The 21,281-nt window shown below is 39.2% G+C and overlaps 1 protein-coding gene across 8 annotated transcripts in view; it reads left to right on the forward strand.

Annotated features, from left to right (window-relative positions):
* The window catches only part of GADL1 (glutamate decarboxylase like 1), a 157,994-nt gene extending 139,867 nt beyond the window's left edge, over positions 1–18,127 (forward strand). For all 8 annotated transcript variants that reach the window (XR_288569.3, XR_011427010.1, XR_011427009.1 and 5 more), the window contains one exon: positions 16,486–18,127. Coding sequence is in view for 4 of the 8 variants with exons in the window: in XM_005600868.3 (XP_005600925.1) it covers positions 16,486–16,659 (174 nt within the window). In the remaining 4 variants the exon portion in view is untranslated. The remainder of the gene's footprint in view (positions 1–16,485) is intronic.
* Positions 18,128–21,281: the final 3,154 nt, after the last annotated feature.

Below are 21,281 nucleotides of genomic sequence, written 5' to 3' on the forward strand. Positions count from 1 at the left end.
TGCCTTGTGATGTAAGTTTCAGTTTCCTTTTTAAAGAAAGCTGACCTCTTTGTAAGCCTAAAGATGAAAGTTGCCAGTTGAATGCAGATATTTTTGGCTCTTCTGCCTGGAGGTCAGTGAAGTAGAACAAGATATTAAAGATACTTCCCCAAACTGGGTCAGAACTGTGTTAAAAGACGAGGGGATTATTTCAGGAAGCCACACAATAATCCACTCACACAGGTTGAAAAACTTAATTTAGGTAGCATTTTTGGACTCCAAAAAGCTGTGTGAAGAGATGGGTTAGCCCGCCAGGGTAGCGCACGGGATCGCCACACAGGTTCTGTTTTTAGTGTTCCATTCAGCAGAACTCCATTATTGCAAAAGCAGGTTTTTAAAAGCAGTTTCATCATTTTCTACCTATCTCTGAGCATGTAAATCAAGAAAGTAATCCAAAATTATTTCTCCCACCTAAAATAGAGCAAGAAAAAAGCTCTTAGGAATCTACTAAAATACGTGTTGAATGACCTTCAAAATTAATGTTAAGACTTAGAGGTTGCATCATGGTTATATTCTCTTGTTTGTTTATATGATGCATTAGATTAATATTAAACTCAGAAAGTCTTCTCGTTAAACTCAGTAACAAATTAGGAACACCTGCCCTCACTGTTGTGTGTGGAGGTTGTCCTGGGAGTGCTAGTCAATGCAATGACCAGAAAGAGGCATGAGCTTTGAAATATTTTAAAGGAGAAGACTCAAATGCATTCATTTTTGTTTTATTTTTGCTGAGGAAGATTCACTCTTAGCTAACATCCATTGTCAATCTTCCTCTTTTTGCTTCAGGAAGATTCGCCCTGAGCTAACACCTGTGCCACTCTTCCTCTTTTTTGTATGTGGTTCGCTGCCACAGCATGGCCACTGACGACTATAGGTCCATGCCCAGGAACCGAACCCAGGCCACCAAAGCTGAGTGCACCAAACTTAACCACTAGGCCATGGGGCCAGCCACTGCAAGTGCATTCGTTTTAGATTGTGTGATTGTGTATGTATAAAGCCCAAGAGCATCAAATAAATAACTTTAAGAAATTTGCTATAGTGATATAAAAAGTTGACTATCTCAAAATTATTTTTCTTACGTACAGAGTAAGAAACTAGGAGGTAGAAAATTGAAATTTATGTTAGAAGGCAGCTTTTTATTCAGAATAATTTCATCACCACAATACCAAAAAACACATTCAATAACTAAGAGTTAACTTAAATAAAGTATAGAACCCATGGAAGAAAACTATAAAACTTGAAGGCCAAAAAAAAAAAACTCTTAATGTTATAGTAACAATTTCTGTTTTGCAAATTATTTCAAATGTAGCAGCTTTAAACAGCCATTTTATTGTGCTCATGGATTCTGTGGGTTAGAGCATAGAGGGAATACGATGTCTTGAGCCTCATCTGGGAAGACTAAATAGCTGTGAGTGAGTCAGTGGCTGGGACTGGAATATTCTGAAAGCATCTTTACTCACAAGTTTGATGGTTGATGCTGGCCCTTTGCTGGGACCTCGTTTGGGACTGTCAACCAGAACACCTACCTGAGGGCTCTCCAGCTTGTCTAGGATTCCTTATGGTGTGGTGGGCTCAGGATAGTCAGACTTCAAAAAGTGAGTGTTCCTGAGATCCAGCTGGACACTCCACCTCTCCTGACCTCAACTCAGGCCACGCAGAGTCCACTGCATCCTGCTGGTAACTAACCTGCCAACCCACAACAAACCCTCTGCAATTCGGAAAATCTCTTGGAGAGGAGTGCCAAAGCATTTGCATCCGTATTTTTTAAAACCACCTCATTTAGAAACTGAAAAACACCATAATTCTAGATGAGAAGATTAATTTTCCATAGTTAATAAATAGGCTTAATATAATTCTAGTCATATTAATGGAAGGTTTGCTTTTTTAAATTTCTCAAGCGTGTTTCTAGATATCATCTAAGAGACTAAATGGGTAATAATAAGTAAGAAGATTTTAAGAAGGATGGATACTAAAAGGAGAGTTGCCCTCTCAAGCAGTTTAACATTTTATAGCATTACAATAAATAAAACAGCTTGGATTCTCCCAAGCACAGACATGTTAATATTACAGAATAGAAAGCTCAGACCCAAGTGTTCTTGGAATCATACATGTTCTCAGTACATACTGGAAAGGCAGGCTTATTCCATCACTGGTTTTGAGAATCCTAGTTAAAAGTGGGGTTATAGGGAGCATATCTAATTTATGCAAGGTACCAATGGAATGTTCAAATGGATTAAAAGCTTTAAGTATCAAAATCAAATGAGAAAAAAGTATTTATTTAATCTTGGTATAGAAAAGGTTTTCCAAGTCGAACATCATATGTATAGTTGATAGGTCTAATTATATAAATATTAAAACTATACATGAAATAACTAAAAAGTAAAATTAAAAGCAGATAAATAACTTGCAACATGTAAAGCAATCAGATAGTTAAAGTTCTTAATGATAAAGGATTCTTTTAAATCACTAAGAAAAAGATGAGCACCCAAAATGGGCAAAGAACTTGAAGAAGCAGTTCGCAAAAGGAAGATGTTCGAATGGCCAGTGCAGAAGTTGAAACCCTGGGAGTGATTACAGGAGAGAAGCATATAGGTGTGGAATAATGATTACCCGCAAGACGCAAGAGAGCCCTTTGATTGGAAAGTGACATGGATTTTTATGGCACTGTACTTGAGACATACTTGAGGTTCAATTATGTGAAATATTTATTGCTTATTATTATTCTACTTGAACATGACTTGACAACGTAAGACATCCTTAACTCTTAAGCAAAAGAAGCTTGGGTTTAGCAAAGCAAGCTGTTTCTCTGTGCCTTTTTCTCAGTTTCCCCAACTTGGTCAAGAATGTCAGACTCCAAGAGCTCCTCTCTCCCTTTAGACTTGGCAGGTAGAAGCGTTCCCTGGGCCACCATCTTGAGGGCTATTTTTCAGCTATTCAAAAATGATAGATCGTGAATAATGATAAAAATAAATACATTGACAATCGAACTCAAACTTGGTCTTTTTAAATGGCAGAGCCCTTGCTGTCAAACAAACTCTTACATAGAATTCCAGTACATAAGACAGGTAAAGTGGGGCTTGGTTTAGGCCGAGAAGGGCCCTGTCTGCTTTGCCTCCTTCCTGCCCCCTGTGGCAGGCTCTCTCCCCCTCCACAGCACACTGTAGCCTGTAGCCCTCTGGAACACAACTGGACCACCATGACTTCGAGGAAAAAGCAACTTCCGATTTTAAACACTGAGTTAAAGAGTATTGAGCGAGCTCCCTAACAAAGAACGTATAATTCACTTTTGTTAATTTGCTCAAAATGTGCAAACCTAAAGCATTTTATTACTTATGTAAACTGTCTGGATTGCTGTTAAAAGCCATTGCTTAATATTTACAGCATTAATTGTAAAAACCCTTTATGAGTATTTATACCGATTTCAATGAGGAACACCTAACACTTAACATTTTCTCAATATTTTTATGAGTAATACAGGAACAATAATTATTTTTAAATACCCTCATGGTAGCTCTCTTTGATTCAGTAAAAAATAAAGTACATAAACATATGACTTTAAAAGTTCAGATTTTGCCTCTGAGGTTGAAATACCAGGCATTTTAGGATGCACTAGAGCTGAATAAAGAAATGCAGTGAAAAGATATGAAAACTGCTTATAAATAGAGATGCAAAGAAAAGCCACAGGGAGAGGTGGGAGTATGTCGTGTGCAACTAACTTTTGGATGAACAATGAACATCTGTGTTTCACTTGACCAAAAAAAGGTCAAAAAGGCAATTTGGACTTCAGTTTACTCCAGGAGCAAATAATCAGTGCACAAAAACGATAAACAAGATAAGGATGCAGGTGGGTGGGTGCAGGAGGGTGGGTGCAAGCCGGTGGGCACCCCACCGAGGTGTAGTTTGAAGGCCTTGGCAGCCTGTGTGGAGCAAGGTGTCTCTTAGGACAGAGCAGCATAGCACCGTGGGATCACTTCCTTTTTATTCTCTGCCTTGTCAGGCCCCAGAATCTACTATAAAAACCAATAATTCTGCTGCTCAGGAAGCTAAGCTTCCCAATCTATTATGCAGGTTCTGTGCCTTAAAATTCTTACTGTGCCAACACTGGGACCACCTCCACATCTGTGCCTGTGCCACTAGGTACGGGTTTTGCATTTATACCCCAAAAAGCTGTTATACTCTAACAGCCAGTTAGAAGCTTATTGGCATGTAATGAATCAAAAGAGAATTTCAGCTGCTAATTGCCCATTGCCAAATATCAAAAGGGAATAGGATTCTCAGGGAAAGTTACCCTGAGAAAAGCTGTGGGAAAAGGAGTCAGAATTGTCATCCTCTGTAGGATGCTTTTCAGGTGCTCCTTGTCTCACTGAATGTGTGGGTGACATGCGAATACAGCATCTGTGTGGCTGAAAACTGGTGAATCCGAGCTGCTTACGGTAGTGGGCAGTAGTGCTGGGGCCAACCCGAGGGTCACCAAGCTGTGTCCTCGCTAAACTGGACAGATGCAGTAATTAGAAATATTGGACCACTGCCAAGAGGACCTAGAGAGAGACCTGGGACTACTCATTTTCTCCTCTCAGATGGAGTGATACTCTTTGAATATGTTAAGAATCTTTGAGTAATCATTTCACGATGTACAGTATTTCAAAACATCACATTGTACTCCGTAAACGTATACAGTTTTTGTCAATCATACCTCAGTAAAGTTGGGGAAAAGTAAGATAAGAATAAGACCTAAATAAAAAAGAATCTAAGGGAAGCCAAACGAAGTACTTTTTGCCTCTGAGGATCCTATTTACTTTGCTGACTCATCAATTTAGTCATCTGTTCTGGACCAAGGTTAAGAACTCGTGAGAGAAATTGAAATAATCCAGAAGTGTCAAGACAAACTGTAGAAGGTGTCCCTGGAACACATGGGGCTCCTGACCAGTGTTTCTCAACAAGGGCATCAGTAGCATTTTGGGCAACATGACATCTTCCTTAGGCAGCTTTAGTCTAAATGATGTGGAGTGTTTGGCACCCTTGACCTTTGGGCATTAAATGCAAGCAGCACCCTGCAGTCATTGCAACAACCAGAAATGCTTAGACACATTTCCAAATGCCCTAGAGAGGTGGTACCACCTCTGGCAGAGAATTACCGAATAACTTGTCATTTTAAGGAACAATATAGGAATCTCTCAACATGGGCTAAAAGTTGGGAGTTGGCCCACTACAGTTACTGAGGAGCTGTTAGCTCAGATGGCTGCTGTGACACAATTGGGTATTAAGTTTTTGCTTTATAGAGTATGTAAAACGTTTATTGTGTCCATTCTTCAGCTAAAGCATTCAGTTCAGTTTGGTTTATTTTTATGGCTGTCATTTCAGCTGCCGTGAATACATGACTGACATTACGTTTATTGGAATTGCTGTCATCATCATTTCTATGTTGTAAACACCAAATGTGAAGCTAGCTGTGTTCTTCAGTCTTTCTGGGATTCTAAGCTCGTCATTTTTGTGGCTTTGCTCATCAGCATCGGAAAGGGTATAAACAGGGCGGTTCTTCTAAGTTGAAGCACTTTTTTATTTTGTGCATGTCTGCTTTTGAGATATACTCTGGAGGAAAATAAGGGTAAAAATCCATATTTGAAAAAAGGTATACCCGGTCAAAGTGTGGCCTGTTTCTCCATGTTCTGCCAAGCTGAAATGATCTCTTAGATGTGTATGATTTCATGGGCTATAGACCATCAATTTTACATAATTTAAGCTCAAGAGACTTATATCAATGCAACTCGTCTCTAAATTATAGGGGGAGGATATCAGGGGAAATGAGTGAGGGTCGTGCAAAAGAGTAAAAGAGGAATTGTGCAGGTAAGGAATGGCAGAAAATATATTAGAAGAGGCAAATTGACTCTTCAAGCAATCAAAACAAAGAGTTTCATTCATTGTTTCCTGGGTTATAGTTTAGTGTTTCAAACACTTTACCAGGTTTTACGATTAACAGAAAAGTTGGCTAGCAACTGCTTTGAAGGTCACTGGTTTATTATAAAATAGACTTAAGCAATTCCAGAAGGAGAGATTCCCAATCTCATCTCCCTTCATCTCTCAAAATTGTTTTTCCTGTCCAAAACACCTCCCACCGCCTACCTCACCATTACCTCTTCCAAAGTCCTAGTTAAGGACTGTCATTCTCCATGTTCCAAAGCTTGCATCGTGATAGCAAGAACTTGAGGTGCCTGGTAAATATATAGCCCACCACACCTATCCTGTCAAGATTCAAATTTAGTTGCTCTGGACTGGGGCCTGGAGCCAGGTGATTTGTATCCTCAGGTACATTTGGAAAGTATCTCATAGTGCCCTTTGACCTTCCTTTGATAAAAATATAAGTGGCAGGACAGCACAAGGAGACTGTACAATTTTGGACACAAGCTCATGAAGAGAGGGACAAATGACCTTTTCAGTATATGACCTTTTCACATATCCAAAGAAGAAGTAAATTTTTTACTTATAAAATATTTCTATATTCTGCAAAATGCTTTCACAACACATAGAAATTTCTAGAATACAGTAGAAACTCATCCCTGCCCACGATACATTTCAGTGGAAAGCTTCTCTCCCCACCCAACCCCCACCAAACTGCCAAGATAATCAACAACTGTCTTACTTTTTGAAGGAAAAAAAGACTTGACTTTGTCAATTTTTGTCCCAGTTTGAAAAAAATCTGGAACTTAAATAGAAGATTAACATAGAAGTGGCATACATGAGGTGCAAGATTTAATTTCCAAAACTGCTCATTTACAACCTCTCAAAATTATTTAAATACGGTTTAGATGCTTTTGGGAGAAAAGATAAATTACGAGTCATATTTTCTCAGCACTTTCAAATGCTATATCTCAAGGGATAATAATGAAATAGTATAATAAAAGACTAGGTGTGAATGTAAATTGATTAAAAACAAATTCATTTTAAGAAATTAATAATACTAGTTTGTATTATTGAGTACCTAGCAGATGCCAAACCCTATGCTTGGTGCATTCATATATATTATTTCATTTAGTACACATAACAATCCTCCAGGGGATTAGCAGTTCCAAATAGAAGAGGAATATGTGTCCCAGAGGAGGTAAATATTTACCCAAAGTCACATAAAATTTCAGGCACTGGGTCCCAGATCGGTCTAAACCAGTCTGTTGGTCTATGTATGGCTAGTCTAAATCTTATAACTGGCACCTAAACTGAGACATTTGTAACAGTGAAAACGGATGCTGTTGATAATTACAGGTGTAAATTGAGTCTGTCCTGAGGAAACTGGATATTTAGTCACTCTAGTGTGAACAGAGCTGGTTTATTCAATCAACAGGCAAAGTAAGCATAAGGAGCATAGGAATTGAATAGGGGCATGTAAAAATAGTTGCTAGCTTTTGAAAATGGCTCCAAAATACAAAAGAAAAACTGCAAAATCAGACATAAAGAAAGATAACATTATCTTTGTCAACTACAACTCAACTGAAATCTTCTATAATTATGCATGAGTTATTTCCTAAGTATGGCGGCCACATTTTGGTCTGACGTGCTGTAGAGCCCCAAAAAGCCCTGAGCCATACAGCGTCCCTTAGTTCACAGTGCTCACCAGGAAGAAAAGTTTCAAGTGCCGCCATGTCCAAAATACCTTCATTCTTTGCACCCAAGAGTGGCCCACATGACTCTTCTCATTTTCAGACCTACAGAGAAATTAAGTGATTTGCTTCAGGACATTCAATTAGTGGTAGAACTGGGAGGAAATACCCCAATTTAGAGCTCCATTTCCTTTCCAGAGTTTGTGCTCTAGACTATTCTTGAATAAAAGCAATGATCTCCATCATGTACTCTCTGTTTGTTCACAGCCTTACACGCTGCACCTACAGTATCGTACTCCATGTTTTGTGAGTCTTATGAAGAATCACTGTACTGTTATTATCATCTCCTGTCCAGAGATAGGAAACTGAGCACTGGGAGCCGAGGTTATTTGCCTGATCTCATGTGGCTACATGTCCTCTCAGCTTTGAATAGAACGGAGAGTCCAGTGGTCATGTATCCAACACTACAGTACCATACAGTTTTCCACTTTGAATCGCCAAATGCTCTAAGAAATGTGTGAGCGTTTTTGCATTGTTCTGGCAGGTACTGATGTTTCTTCCTTGATGGGGGGGCGGAAACTGCCTGTATGATTAGGCATAACCAAAACTTCTGCAGTTCAGGGCTGTGGGCTCAGAACGATTTTAGACAAAAGCAAGTTGTGTTAGGAGAGCAAATGTCTATTCTATATAGAATGTCACATTTAGGGCAAGAACAAATTACTCAAATGTGTTTAGAAATAGAAAGGAAAGCTTTCTATAATGTGAGGTAGCAACTGTTTTCTATCAGGTGAGAGATTGCATTTACTACATTTTAAAGATGCAAATCTTACCATTACCACAGAGAATTTTTTATATAAGACTGAAAAAAAGTTACTTTCTCCTTTGGACTACAGTATATTTAGACCATAAGGAAATGTTTTCTTTCAACAGCTGTTCATTTAGCAGCAACCTCCCTGGGTAACACAGAGGTTACAAACTGGAGGATACATATTTAGCTGAATTCAAAGCCCAATTCAACTCTACATGTTCTGAGTTGCATGTGTAAAGGAAAAGCCAGTTCTTATTTACAAAGGAAACCCAGATATCTGGTCAAAGATAAAAATGTTCATTTAGGTTTTAGTAATTTCTTATACGCAGCCTATTGTGGCACTTTTTCATGATCAGAAATTGATGGAATACACTTTTCCAGTGAAGAATAAATCTTTTTCTTTTCTTTTTTTTTTTTTTTTGCTGAGGAAGATTAGCCTTGAGTTAACATCTGTGCCAATCATCCTCTATTTTGTATATGGGTTGCTGCCACAGTGTGGCTGATGAGTGGTGTGGGCCCATGCCCAGGATCCGAAGCCACAAACCTGGGCTGCCAAAGCAGAGCATGCCAAACTTCACCACTAAGCCACAGGGCTGACCCCAGCCTTTATTTTTTTTAATTGAAGTTAAAAGGAAAACAGAGATGCAAATCTATGCTTAGACTTTGTGATCAAATATGGGTGTTGTGATGGCCTTCCATTCACTGGCTCATGACAGGAACATCACGATGCTTTTGTTATGGAGATAAATACCAGAGTAATTAGTGAGCAAATAAAGGAATTGCCGGCTTTCTCACATGTCTAATTTTCTACATCTACAGAACTGAGCATTCAGGACTGCAGGGGTAATCTCTCCAGGGTAGCTTTGCTCAGATGGTTGATCGACCATCAGCTTGCGCAGTCTGGGAAAACTCTATTTGCTTCCGAGACTGCCGGGGCACTGGCCTGCACCCTTCTTAGAAAAAGGAAGGCACATGGAAAGCCCATGGAAGTTCTCTGAGTGGTTCAGGCCTGCTAATTCTTCTCTTGGACTGGAATTCTTCCATTTAAGTCTGGTCCTTGATACTGTTTATGCCCTGAATTCTGGGCCCCACCTTGATCCACATTGTATCTCTATCTGAACTCAGAAAATCTGAGATGTCCCCAAACTGTCCAAAAGAAAAAAGTGACGACGGAGAAAAGAGCTATGTAGCTTAAGTCTCAGAAACAGCTTTGGGTTGAGTGCCAGGTACAAAGTGTGAACATTTCATGCCAACTCTTTGCATGAGCTAGATTTTAATATCCTACTCAAGAGCGTCTACCTCAAGTTAACTTGGAGGATGGGGCTTCTTTGGAACCCAGATTATCTGGGAAGAAAGAATAAAGCAAGTTACTTTTTGTGATTGTTCAAGAATAAGTGTGCTGAAACAAAGCCACAATGGCAACCCAGCCCACCCATCTGTGGCTCTGGTTTCATGCTCTGCTGGAGAAGGAGAGTCGAGAACACCTTTATCATTTCCTGGCTCAATGCAGAATTTCTGAAAAAAGCCCAGTGAACATAATTTTCTATACACTTTTTCCTTTGAAGGGGTAGATTTTACATATCATAATGTATTTTTCCATTTTGACCAGGAAGTTGGTAAAAGATGTCCAAAGCCAAATATAGTTTATCACCTATTTATGTATAGCCTAGGAGCTACGAATGGGCTTACCATTTTTAAGTGGTTGAAAAATAATCAAAAACAGTATAATATTTCATGACATGTGAAAATTGTATGATATTAAATTTTATCATTCCTAAATAAAGTCTCATTAGAACACAGCCATACTTTTTTGTTGTTGTTTGTATACTGTCTAGGGCTGCTTTTATGCTACAAAGGCAGCGTTGAATTTACAACAGAGATTGTATGATTTACAAGGCCTAAAATATTTATTATGTAGAGCTTTACAGAAAAAAAGTTTGCCACCCCAGATATAGAACAACTAACATTCAAGTATAGCCACTGAATTATCTCCCACTATATTGCTTTCTCGGTGTTTATTTGCTTAACCATGTATCACAAGGAATAGTTTTGGTATGGCTAGAAACTCTGTTCTGGAGAATACGGTCGGGCCAAAGGTGTACAAAGTTTAGTGTGAATATGGGGAAATTAAAAACTCTTTCAAGTGGATAGTTATATAGAGAAAAATTATTGTAGATAATTTTGCTTATTTGATACAACTCACTTTTAGGCAAGATAATCTTAGAAAAAATGTTGATTGCAATAAAACTCTCATAATTTATTCTTCAGTTTATTAGTCTGCCTGCCTGCTCCAAGCTCTATCCACAAAATTTACAAATTATGATGAGTTTAGCCTCGTACTCCTCAATCTCTGCTTCCTTGGAAAAAATGGGATGTGGATTAATTAAGCTGAAATTGAAAGACAGCTCTAAAATCTGGAGTTTGAGGAACATCGATTTGTTCATGGTTTAGGGGAGAATTTAAGAAAATACAAATCTCTCTGGATTTGGTAGACATCACTGTCTAGAGTCATACATAGTAGAAGCTTATGTAGTTTTTGTCCCTCATATTTGCTGCGAAAGGATCACCTCCTTAGTTATGGGTTGGCTTCTCAGAAACCCTGGGTATTGTGCTGCCCTATATTTTACAGGTGAAGATGTGACTATTTCACCCTCATAGCAAGTTATAGGAGAACTTGTTTAAAGACCCTGAAGTCTAAGACATTTTGAACCATTTACTGTTATAATCAATCTAAACCGGACTTTGAGGAACCGATTTAGAACTTTCACGATTGAGTCCATGGTTTCACTGAAATGCTATCATAACTGAAGCAGTTACAAGATTTAACAACTGGGAAACGTGTAGGTAAACTATGGCGCAGTGGTAGGGTGGAATACAAAAACACCGTTCAAAAAGGTATGGCGACCATGCCCATAAGCAGAAATAAATATGCAAAATAACATCAAGATTCATGACTAAAATAATGTACACCCGCAAGGAGCCAAGGGAGATAAACAGAGCAGCACTCCCCAAAATGGAGCCCCCAGCCCAGTGCAGATCCGTGAGCTGGATGCTACCTGTCTGCAATAAGAAAAGTATGGAAATTAAGAGTTATTGTTTAGAAACTTTTATAAGAACTTAGCAGAATAACTTTGCTGTTGAATTTAAAAATTAAAAACCCAAATCTGACTTGTATTTTTGGGTGTCTTTTTTATTTCATTTTTATGTAGCAATTCATTTTCATTTAATAATTCATGTTTATGGTATGTTGCAAATGTGTTTTTGTAATACATTAGAAAAAAGAAACTTCTTCACAGGGAGTTTGAGAAACACCTTGTATATTGAAAAAAAATGTGTTGTTATTAACATGAAATATGTTACACATTTTTAAGAAGGAATGCCATTTTATGGACATTACAATTTTGTTTTAATAAAAGACTATGATGGTGCCTGTTCAATTTCTTGTTATCAAATTAGCGCACTTGGCCAGAATGAGAGAGGGTTTCTTCCCTCTCTTTGTTCCCCTTTATAAGCAACTTATAAATATCAACTTATAAATATCAACTGCTATTTTATGCTGCAGGGGTGCAACAACAAAATTCTGTGTAAATGACTAAATCATTGCTGGGACATAATTTAAGGGAGGAAAAGCAATCCCACAGCAACTTGTCAATTAAGTTCCTGTGCAACCAAATAGAGACGTCAGGCTTTTCCTCCACTTAAGAAGCAGGGACCAGCGCACTGAGGCACGAGAAAAGAATTTGATTTACAATTCGAAGGGAAACTAGCAGTAAAATAATTGAGAGCCGGAAAGCAATCCACTCCTGCCAAATTGCTTTCCTCCGTGCATGCCCCGTTTTGGGGCGATGTTCAGATCCCCGCATTTAGTTTGTGCATATTTTCTTTCCCCTGTGAATATTCCGTCCTGTCGGAGTAGGACTGTTTCTCTGTTGTGATCAGCAATAGAGAATATCCAAGTCATCCAGCCTTGGAGCAAGCTCGGAGCTTTATAAATAGGAAATGGTTGATTTTTTTTAAGTGCAAAGGTGATAACCTCGCTGTTGGTGAAAACATTCTTGGTCCCTAAATTGCAAAGACACAGGTTCGTTTCAAATAAGCTTTAATTTGAGTTCATGAGAATCAGACAAGTGAAGGCGCTTTGCAAATTGGAATGAGTTGGTAAAATATTTATTAACAACAGCTTCTACTACAATTATAATTTGTCACAGAGATTTGATGACTATTAGCCTTGGTGTCCCTTATGGCTTGCTCTCCCTATGAAGTTTTTATAGACAAAGGAGGCCTTCCACTCTTGCCTAGGGGTAATTGCCTCTAGGAATTAAGCTTATACTCAGGGATTCATAAATAAAATGTGTGTTGTACTGTCAAGCCCTTGCTTAGTTGGGTCTCTGAGTCATATAGATATTTAGTCATTTATTTATAATGTTTGAAAGTCAGTGACACAATTTGGCTTAGAAGTTTGCTCCTTATGTCATATGTTCTGCCCGCAGAAGCACATTCTTATGCCTTACACAAGAGCAAGAATTTAAAGATCAAAAACATCTTTATGTGAAAACATCCCAGGGGCTCTCTTACTTTCATCTTTCTTGCTCACATTAGAAAATGTTTTTGGTTTGCTTATAAGAAATGCAAACCTGACACTCATTTTGATATTATTTCATGCGACCCTCTGACACATTAGGAGCTGGAATCAAAATTCTGATGCTCTCCCAAGGTAAGGTGTAAAGTATCATTTGAGGGGAAAATAGAGTTTTGAAAAGCAAACAGGAATAGACAATGCAAATTAGATTTGGGCCAAGAAAGTGCCTGTTTTAAATTTAAAATTGGCTCTAAGCCAGAGCCAGTTATGCCTTGGGTACCTAGAGGAGGATGGAGAGGAATATGAAGGGAATTTTTATCTAAAAAAAAAAAATCTACAGAATCCAGAATCACAATCTGTAAGCTCTAAAATTGATAGCCTGTGACTCTCCTGGCCAAACATCCGTCCCGTGTGAACCAGGTCTTCCTAATGTTGACAGCCCTGGCACTACTGCACTATTCTCTCATGCCTTCAGTTTACACTCAAGAGGCCACTTGTTTCTTTGAATTAAAAATAAACATGCCTTTGTCATGAGCCTGTCAGACCGTGATTCTGCATTTCCCTGTGACCAAATAGGAGGATTTTAAGAACAATAAATCAAAAATAATGGGTTAGAAGTTTAAAGTACATGTGATTGTGAACACTCACAAGTGCACGTACAAGCATGTGCACATACATACTGTGCACACACATGCACTTAGACACATACGTGCATGTGCATATACATGTCCTTGCACGTCCACCCATTCACATCCACATCCACACCAGAAGCCCTCCTACATGAGGCAATGAGGATGGGTTAGTTAAAGCAAATGATCCTAGAAAAAAATGTGATATATACATAACTCAAATATTTTAACATCTATGTGCGTTTATTTCCCCATCTTTTTTCTTTCTTTCTTTCTTCTTCTTTTTTTTTTTTTTTTTGCTGAGGAAGATTTGCTCTGAGCTAACCTCTGTTGCCAATCCTCCTCTTTTTGCTAGAGGAGGATTCACTCTGAGCTAACATTCATGCCAATCTTCCTCTATTTTGTATGTGGGTCACCACCACAGCATGGCTGCTGACAAGTAGTGTAGGTCCGTGCCCAGGAGCCAAACCTGAGCTGCTGAAGTGGAGCACACCAAACTTAACCACTGGGCCATGGGGCTGTCCCCTATTTCCCCATCTTTTGGTGGAAAGATTTTTTTCATCAAGTGAGGATTTCCAAAAGCCAAAAGCAAGTGAGGCTTTTCTCGAGTAGGAGTCTGATGATTAGAAGGCCTCTACCATTCTCTCACAAACTACACTCTTCAGAAATCATCTGTCATTTCCAGCTCAGGTTCCTTTAAGAGGAGTGAGTGCTCAGGCACCTGTGTAACCATCTGTGTGCAGAATCAGTCTGCACTCTCAAGGTTTTGTCTTAAAGCTTTTACATTCACTTACCCCACCTAACTTGACAGCAATGATGTTTGTCAGTCCCGCTTTATCTAGTCTTTCCAAAGGATTCAACTTAGATTTTATGGAAAGCACTTTTATTTTGCACTCACCTTTCATTTGCTTACACGTTATTTCACTAGATTTGATAATTCTAATAACAAATGGTACTTGCATAAAGAGCCTTGGAAGAAAACTCAGTTGATGCTTGGAGCATTCAAATTCAAGGTTTTCAAACTGACATGAAGAGGCATAGTAGAGGGTCGCCTACCAGCTTCCAGCTTCCAGCATCCAATGGACATTTGTGTCTAATTTTTGCCAAGAGAATGGAGGTGGTGTTGACTTAAAGCTATTTTTCTAATCTCTGAAAAGCTCAGAATAAGATTTGTGACACATTTCTAGTAATTTATAGAACCTGATGGTCAACGTGGTTTCACTAATTTGACCTCTGATTTCATCTTCTTTTTCTACATTTAGTCTTCTTTAAAGTTTGTATATCTTCTTTTCCCATCTTTTTACACTGTGGGAGACTTCCATCCTCTGCTAGAATAGCAGTGTGATTGGGTGTTGGTTTTTGCTGTCGTAGGCACCATGTTGTCCAACTTTTACAAGATTTAGGTTCTAAAATTAGCACATGAGGAAAAAAGTACTTAGTTAAAATTACCCTTGAACATCCCTTGAGAAGACTGTGCTGGAGTCCAACACATCAGACCTCCATATGTCTAAAACACCCAATGTTCCCCTAAGCTTTAGAACAGATCAACCTTATGTTGAGCATCAGATGAGGTAGTTTGGCTTGCCTTCAGGGGGGTATCTGACAAAACATAGGTATGGTTAAAAACTAGAATGCTGCGGATGGTCACGCTATGAGACAGGCTTCTGGGAACTGAGGTTTATACCCCTCACCCATGGAATTTTAAAGCACATTGTGCCTGATGTTATTTAGCACACATTCCTCCTTTCTGGATTAGCTAAATCTCATCTTCCTGAGAAGATGAGGACAGAAACTCTTTATGTTTCCTTTCCACATATTCACGGAGGACATGCTCAAAACTTTTTAGAGTTAAAATAAAATGAAAATGGAAAACCTTTGCTTGCATTTCCAAGCCAGTAAGAGCAGATTCTTAATTCTTTAACTCAGTGTTTCAAAATCTAACTTCACTTTTTAAAAAGTTTTTAACCTAAATTTTGGATGGTCACATGACTGAGTTGAAAATGAACTGATATTCCCGTATGGTTCTTTATTGGAGCAATTTCTTCAAATGTTAAACTTTTAGAAAAATTTGTTCATTTGGGTTATCAGGGCTCATTCTTCTCGTGTTAGCTAGAAATCCTTAAAATACGGGCTTCCTAATTTTGTTACCAACTTTATACTTCTTAATAAAAGACAGAGTGTTTATATTTCTCATTTGTCCTATTAATAAACTAATAAACTGTTAGTCTTCAAAATAGAACTGCACATAGTACCCATATTAGTGTTTTCCTTGGTAGATCATCAGTGCAAGGCTGTTATTTTGTGGGGGTTTTTTCCATCTATGACTTATTTTCTTCGTTCAAGATGCCTGAAGTGGAGTATTTTTTAGTTCAGACAAATTTGCAAATGTAAGATTTGACTCTTCGGAGACTGACACCTGAGGACACCCGATTTGTTTTTAATGAGGCAGCATTGCATAATGATTTAGGTTTCAGAGCGTGGGCTTGGGTGAGACGGCCTGGTTTTAAATCGTGGCTCTCCCACTTACTGAACACAGGACTGAGGCTATTTATTTAATCTCCATACACCTCAATTTCCTCATCTATAAAGAGGCATATTAGTAGTATCTCCCTCATGGAGTTAACTGTGAAGATTAAGTGAATTAACATATCTGAAGCGCTTGAATCAGTCCTTCTATGCCATAAGTTCTCGGTAGACTATATTATTAATGTCAACCTTGTTGTGTACATGAGAGCGGGATCCACGCCAGTGGATGCCAGTAAATATCAGTGGACTGGTTAGAATGCCGCTGCAACGCCTTGGTGTTCTGATCTTTCCCCTCCTCCCCTCCTCTCACCCATGCAGGTGGCCCCAGCCATTAAGGAGAGGATGATGAAGAAGGGAAGCCTGATGCTGAGCTACCAGCCGCACCGGGGGAAGGTCAACTTCTTCCGCCAGGTGGTGATCAGCCCTCAAGTGAGCCGGGAGGACATGGACTTCCTCCTGGATGAGATAGACCTACTGGGTAGAGACATGTAGCTGTGGCTTTTGGTCCCCCAGAGACATGGATCCCGTCCCGGGGAGGGTTACAGATCCAGAGAGTCTGGGGACACATAGGAGATTGCAGCCCTTCTGGTGAGAAATAGAAAGCATGCTCCATCCAGGCCCAGCAAAACCAAAATGCTAAGCCAATAGTGTTAAGGACTCTTTAGCTGCCTGGGCACTACTGTTGCTATAAAGCAGGAAGTGAAAATGGATTTTCTCAAGGATTGGCCCTGGGACACAGCCTTGAGGAGAGTTTTGTAAGTACCACGTGGGGCCTGAGTTCTAAGCTTGCGTTGCTCTTTAAAGAACATATAAATTAATAGTCTAAAGCAGCAGTTCTCAAAGTGTGGTCCCTAGACCAGCAGCATCAGCATCATCTGGGAACTTGTTAGCCATGCAGATTCTCAGCCCCACCCCAGACTTGCTGAATCAGAAACTCTTGGGTGGTGCCCAGTATTCTGTATTTTAAGGAGCCCTCCAGGTGATGGCAAGGCAAGGTAAAATCTGAGAGGCAGTGGTTTAGTGAAATCTTGTAATGATGGAAGAATCACCGTGATGTTTGGCTGGCAAAGTGATATCTAATATCTCAGCGGCCCCTGAGCCAGTCTGAAAATACAGCTGTGGCATCTGTAGCACAAGTGTTTAGGGGCATCAGAAGTATATCGAAGCTATTTTTTAAAAGAGAAACTGTATGAGATGTTTCCTAACTCACTTCCCAAAAGCATTTGTGTCATTAGCTGGGAGTGGACATTAGATATGTATGTCTTTAACCATGTACCTCTTCAGTTTGAGGGGCCCATTTCTTATCTTGCTCTCTGCTTGTAGGAAATAACGAGAATCAAGTCCAGGGTTATACAACATTCCCTTTCTCAAGCTTTGAAATGTCTGTTTAGACTCTTAAGTGGTTTATTTTGGGCAGAGAATCTGGGAATTAGACGCATTTCGATGCAAACATCTCCTCCATTTCTCCTGGGAGTGGATGATAGTAATTCTATTTCTGATCCTGGTCCTAGATTTCTAGGAGAATTTTCTTTGGCTAAGAAATAAACAAAATTCAGAGGGGTGAGTGCAGAGTTCAACAAGGTAAGATTACGCACCTAATTAGACTCCGATTTGGAAGGCAAATGATTGAAGCGCGCTCAAGTATTAGATTTAGTGTATTCAATAACCTTTTCATACTCCATCATTAACTTGTATCGTTTAAATTTTGAAGAGTAAGAAGCAGATGTGTACTATTTGCTTTTATTCCATATTTGCATTTTAGGGTGTGTGGTTTCTCTGTATCTCTGTTGGTCAAATATTTTAATCTTTCTCTGAATTACTTCAATCTCTGGTGATAACTATCTGTGTGTGTTTTGAATTTCTTGTTGCCTTTTTGTTTTAATATCTTCATAAAATGTTCCTGAAATTGATGTTTGCAATACTTTGGGCTTCGTGAAATTAAAAGCAACATTAGCACACACTTAGTGTTGTTGACTTTTCTTTTCTGGCCGTCTCCTCTTTACTGAATTGTATCAATACATTCTAGAAATGAATGGGGCTTGGTTAGCATTTTAGCTATATAATGTTTTTTAGTTAACACCTTGAATAAAATGGAAAAAGCAGTTATAGCAAAGTATGGATTTATCTCTCTTTTAATCTTTCTTCACCTATTAGGCAAGCCTTGGGAAACTCAAGAGCCACAGCTCAGCTCCTGTTGGGCCTTTTTCTGAGAGATGGCAATTCTTTGATCAGTGAAAAAAACTGCTACCAGATACTTTGAAAATTCCATTCTTTTTTCCTTAAAATGGTCAGATATACCATACCCAATCAGGTATTTGATTGAATGGTCAAGAGTAATTTTTTGATAAACTGTAATTCGTTCACTTATTAAAAATATTGGTGGTGTGCCTACTATGTCCCAGGCAGTTATCTAGGTCTTGGGGATATGCAGTGAATGAAACAGACAAAGTCCCTGCTCTTCTGAAGCCTTCACTCTAGTTGGGGCAAACAATCAACAAGTAAATATCTAACAAGTCAGATGAAGAAAAATTAAAGAAATAAAGGTGTTAAGTATGAAAGTAAAAGTGGGGTGTGTTATTGGAGAAAAGTTGGTTAGGCAGGTCTCTCTGATAAGATAACTTTTGAGTGAAGACTAAGGAAGTAAGGGGGAGAACCATGTGGGTATCGGCGAAAGGGTGTTCTAGATGGAGGGTAAGCCATGCTAGAGACCTGGGGAGCTGCATCCACGGTATGTCCAAGCACCAACATGGAGGTAAGTATGGCTGGGGCAGAGAGAAAGATGGGGTGAGTGGCAGGTGATGAAGTAAAGGAGTATCTGGGAGTCAGTACAGTGGGCCCTGTAGGTGGGGACTTAGAGTTAGATGGAAACCCACTGGACAATCTGGACAGAGCGTTGATGTGATTCAACTTATATTTTAGAAGGACCACTCTGATTACTGTTCAGAGAATAGAGTGTACATGGGGCAAGTGTGGACTCAGGGAGACCAATTAGGAAGCAATTGCAACAGTTCAAACCAGAAATCATGGTAGTTTATACTAGAGACGTAGTGAAGGAAGCGGTGATGAGGGGTCTGATTCTGGAAGCATCTAAAGATAGAGTTGATAGGGTTGGCTAATGGAATGGAGTGTTCAAAGAGAAAGGAGGAATTAAGGATAGTTTCATATACTTTTGACCTGGGCAACTATAAGAAAGGAATTGCCGTGTACTGAGAAAAAGACTGCAAGAAGAATAATTTTACTTGGTTTTGGTCATGGAAAACTTGAGCTGTCTATAAGTCAGCCAGCCAGATATGATATAAGTAGTTACCTCTGAGTCTCAACACTGGGGAGAAGTTGGGGCTAAAGATATAAATTTAAGAACCATCAGCATAAGGATGTGATTTCAAATTATGGGATTGGGTGCCATCATCTAGAGAGTGTTTGTAGATATAAAGCAGAATCAGGCCAAAGATTGAGCCCTGGGACACAGCTCAAGATGAAGGGGAGCCAGCAAAGGAGACTGAAAAGGAGCAGCCAATAAGGCAGAGAAAGGACCAAAAGAGAGTGGTCACCCAGAGGCCAGGAAAAGAAGCATTTTTCAGGAAGGAGGGAGTGATCGGCTGTATCAAATGCTGCCAATGGGTCCAGGAAGAACTGAGATGCATTTTAGAGTTGGCAATATACAGGCCATTTATTTGTTGAAATTTTATTTGCTAAAAATAAGCATTTAGAATATAACTTTCAATATTTCTTCAAGTAGTCATCATACTTCATTCAATCAAAAGATTTGTAAATTCCTCTTCTGGCTTTTGATTTTTAACCGATGGTTCTGGTTACCAAAAAAAGATCTAGTAACATAAAAGGATTTAAACTTAAGGAGGTATCATATTGCTAATTGGATTAGAGAGGATGAGGTTTAACAGCATATAACAGAAAACCCAAATGATTCCGGTTTCATTAGAGGGATTTGTTTTTCTTTATACAAAAGAAGCCCCAAGATAGACAATCCAGAGATGGTGTATTACATTTGGTTATCTCATAAGCACACAAGGACAAGGATTTGAAAGCAAGCAGCCTATTCATTTGGTGATCCCAAGAAATACTGTTTGGGAAGCGGTAAGTGAGATGGAGAAGAGATGGAAACCAGGAGAGTGCACGTTAGTGAGCCAATTAATGCTGTGGACAACTGAGGCTCAATGCTGCCATTGACCTCTGGGAAAGCATGTAGACATACCTCAGAGATGTCCCACCTGAGGGATGAGGAAGATGGGGCATTAATCCATTAGTGGAGTAATTGGTTGAGGGCTGATCGCAGGGCCATTAGCTCCCTAACAATCTCGACCATGCTTCTGTGGCCCTAGGAAGACTTCAGGCAGAGAGTACAGGTGCTTGTAACTAAAGCCTTCAACAGAATCAGTGAATGTTGAGGAGATTTGGGAGAGGCACTGATGGCTTTTGTAACAGATGGTACCTCCCATGTTGTCAGCTACCCCAGATCCTTCTATATTTTTGCTCTGCCATCTTTTGAGATAGATTCAATCATCAAATTTTACTCATGGTTGCACTTTGGGCACTGTGGCTCCAGCCATCTCCTCCACATTTCTGGCAGCAAGAAATAGAAAGGAACTTTCTGAGAAGCCCACCCACCACTTCCTCATTTGCCACACTTTGCTTCTGAGGGAGACAGAGAAGTGTAGTTTTTGGTTTTTGGGCATTTTTAGCTAGATATATTTACGCCCACTACCATATAAGAAGTTTTGTTAGTAGTAAAGAAAAATAGGAGAATGAATGCTGGGAGTAACTGGTAGTCTTTGCCACTGTGACACAAGCATTGGGTGGCACCAGTTTTTAAAGCACCTTTTTTTTTCCGGACAGCTCAGAAATTAAGCTACTTTGGTAAAGTTTGCTTCCCTTTGAACTGTTTGGATTCCAGTCTGTCTGGTTCAAGCTGAGCAGAATCAGCTTTGCCCCATTCACATTTATCTAATCCAACTGGAAATGGATTGACACAACTGGAAATGTCTTAATCCCCTTAACTCAATTAGAGCCAATTTTGAACTGGAGGAAAAAAAATTTAGATTCAATTTAATCTCTTCAGGACCAGTTTGATAGCTCTTAATTTAAACTGGTCTGAA

This window comes from Equus caballus, chromosome 16 (assembly GCF_041296265.1).
Source record: "Equus caballus isolate H_3958 breed thoroughbred chromosome 16, TB-T2T, whole genome shotgun sequence".
Classification (NCBI taxonomy): domain Eukaryota; kingdom Metazoa; phylum Chordata; class Mammalia; order Perissodactyla; family Equidae; genus Equus; species Equus caballus.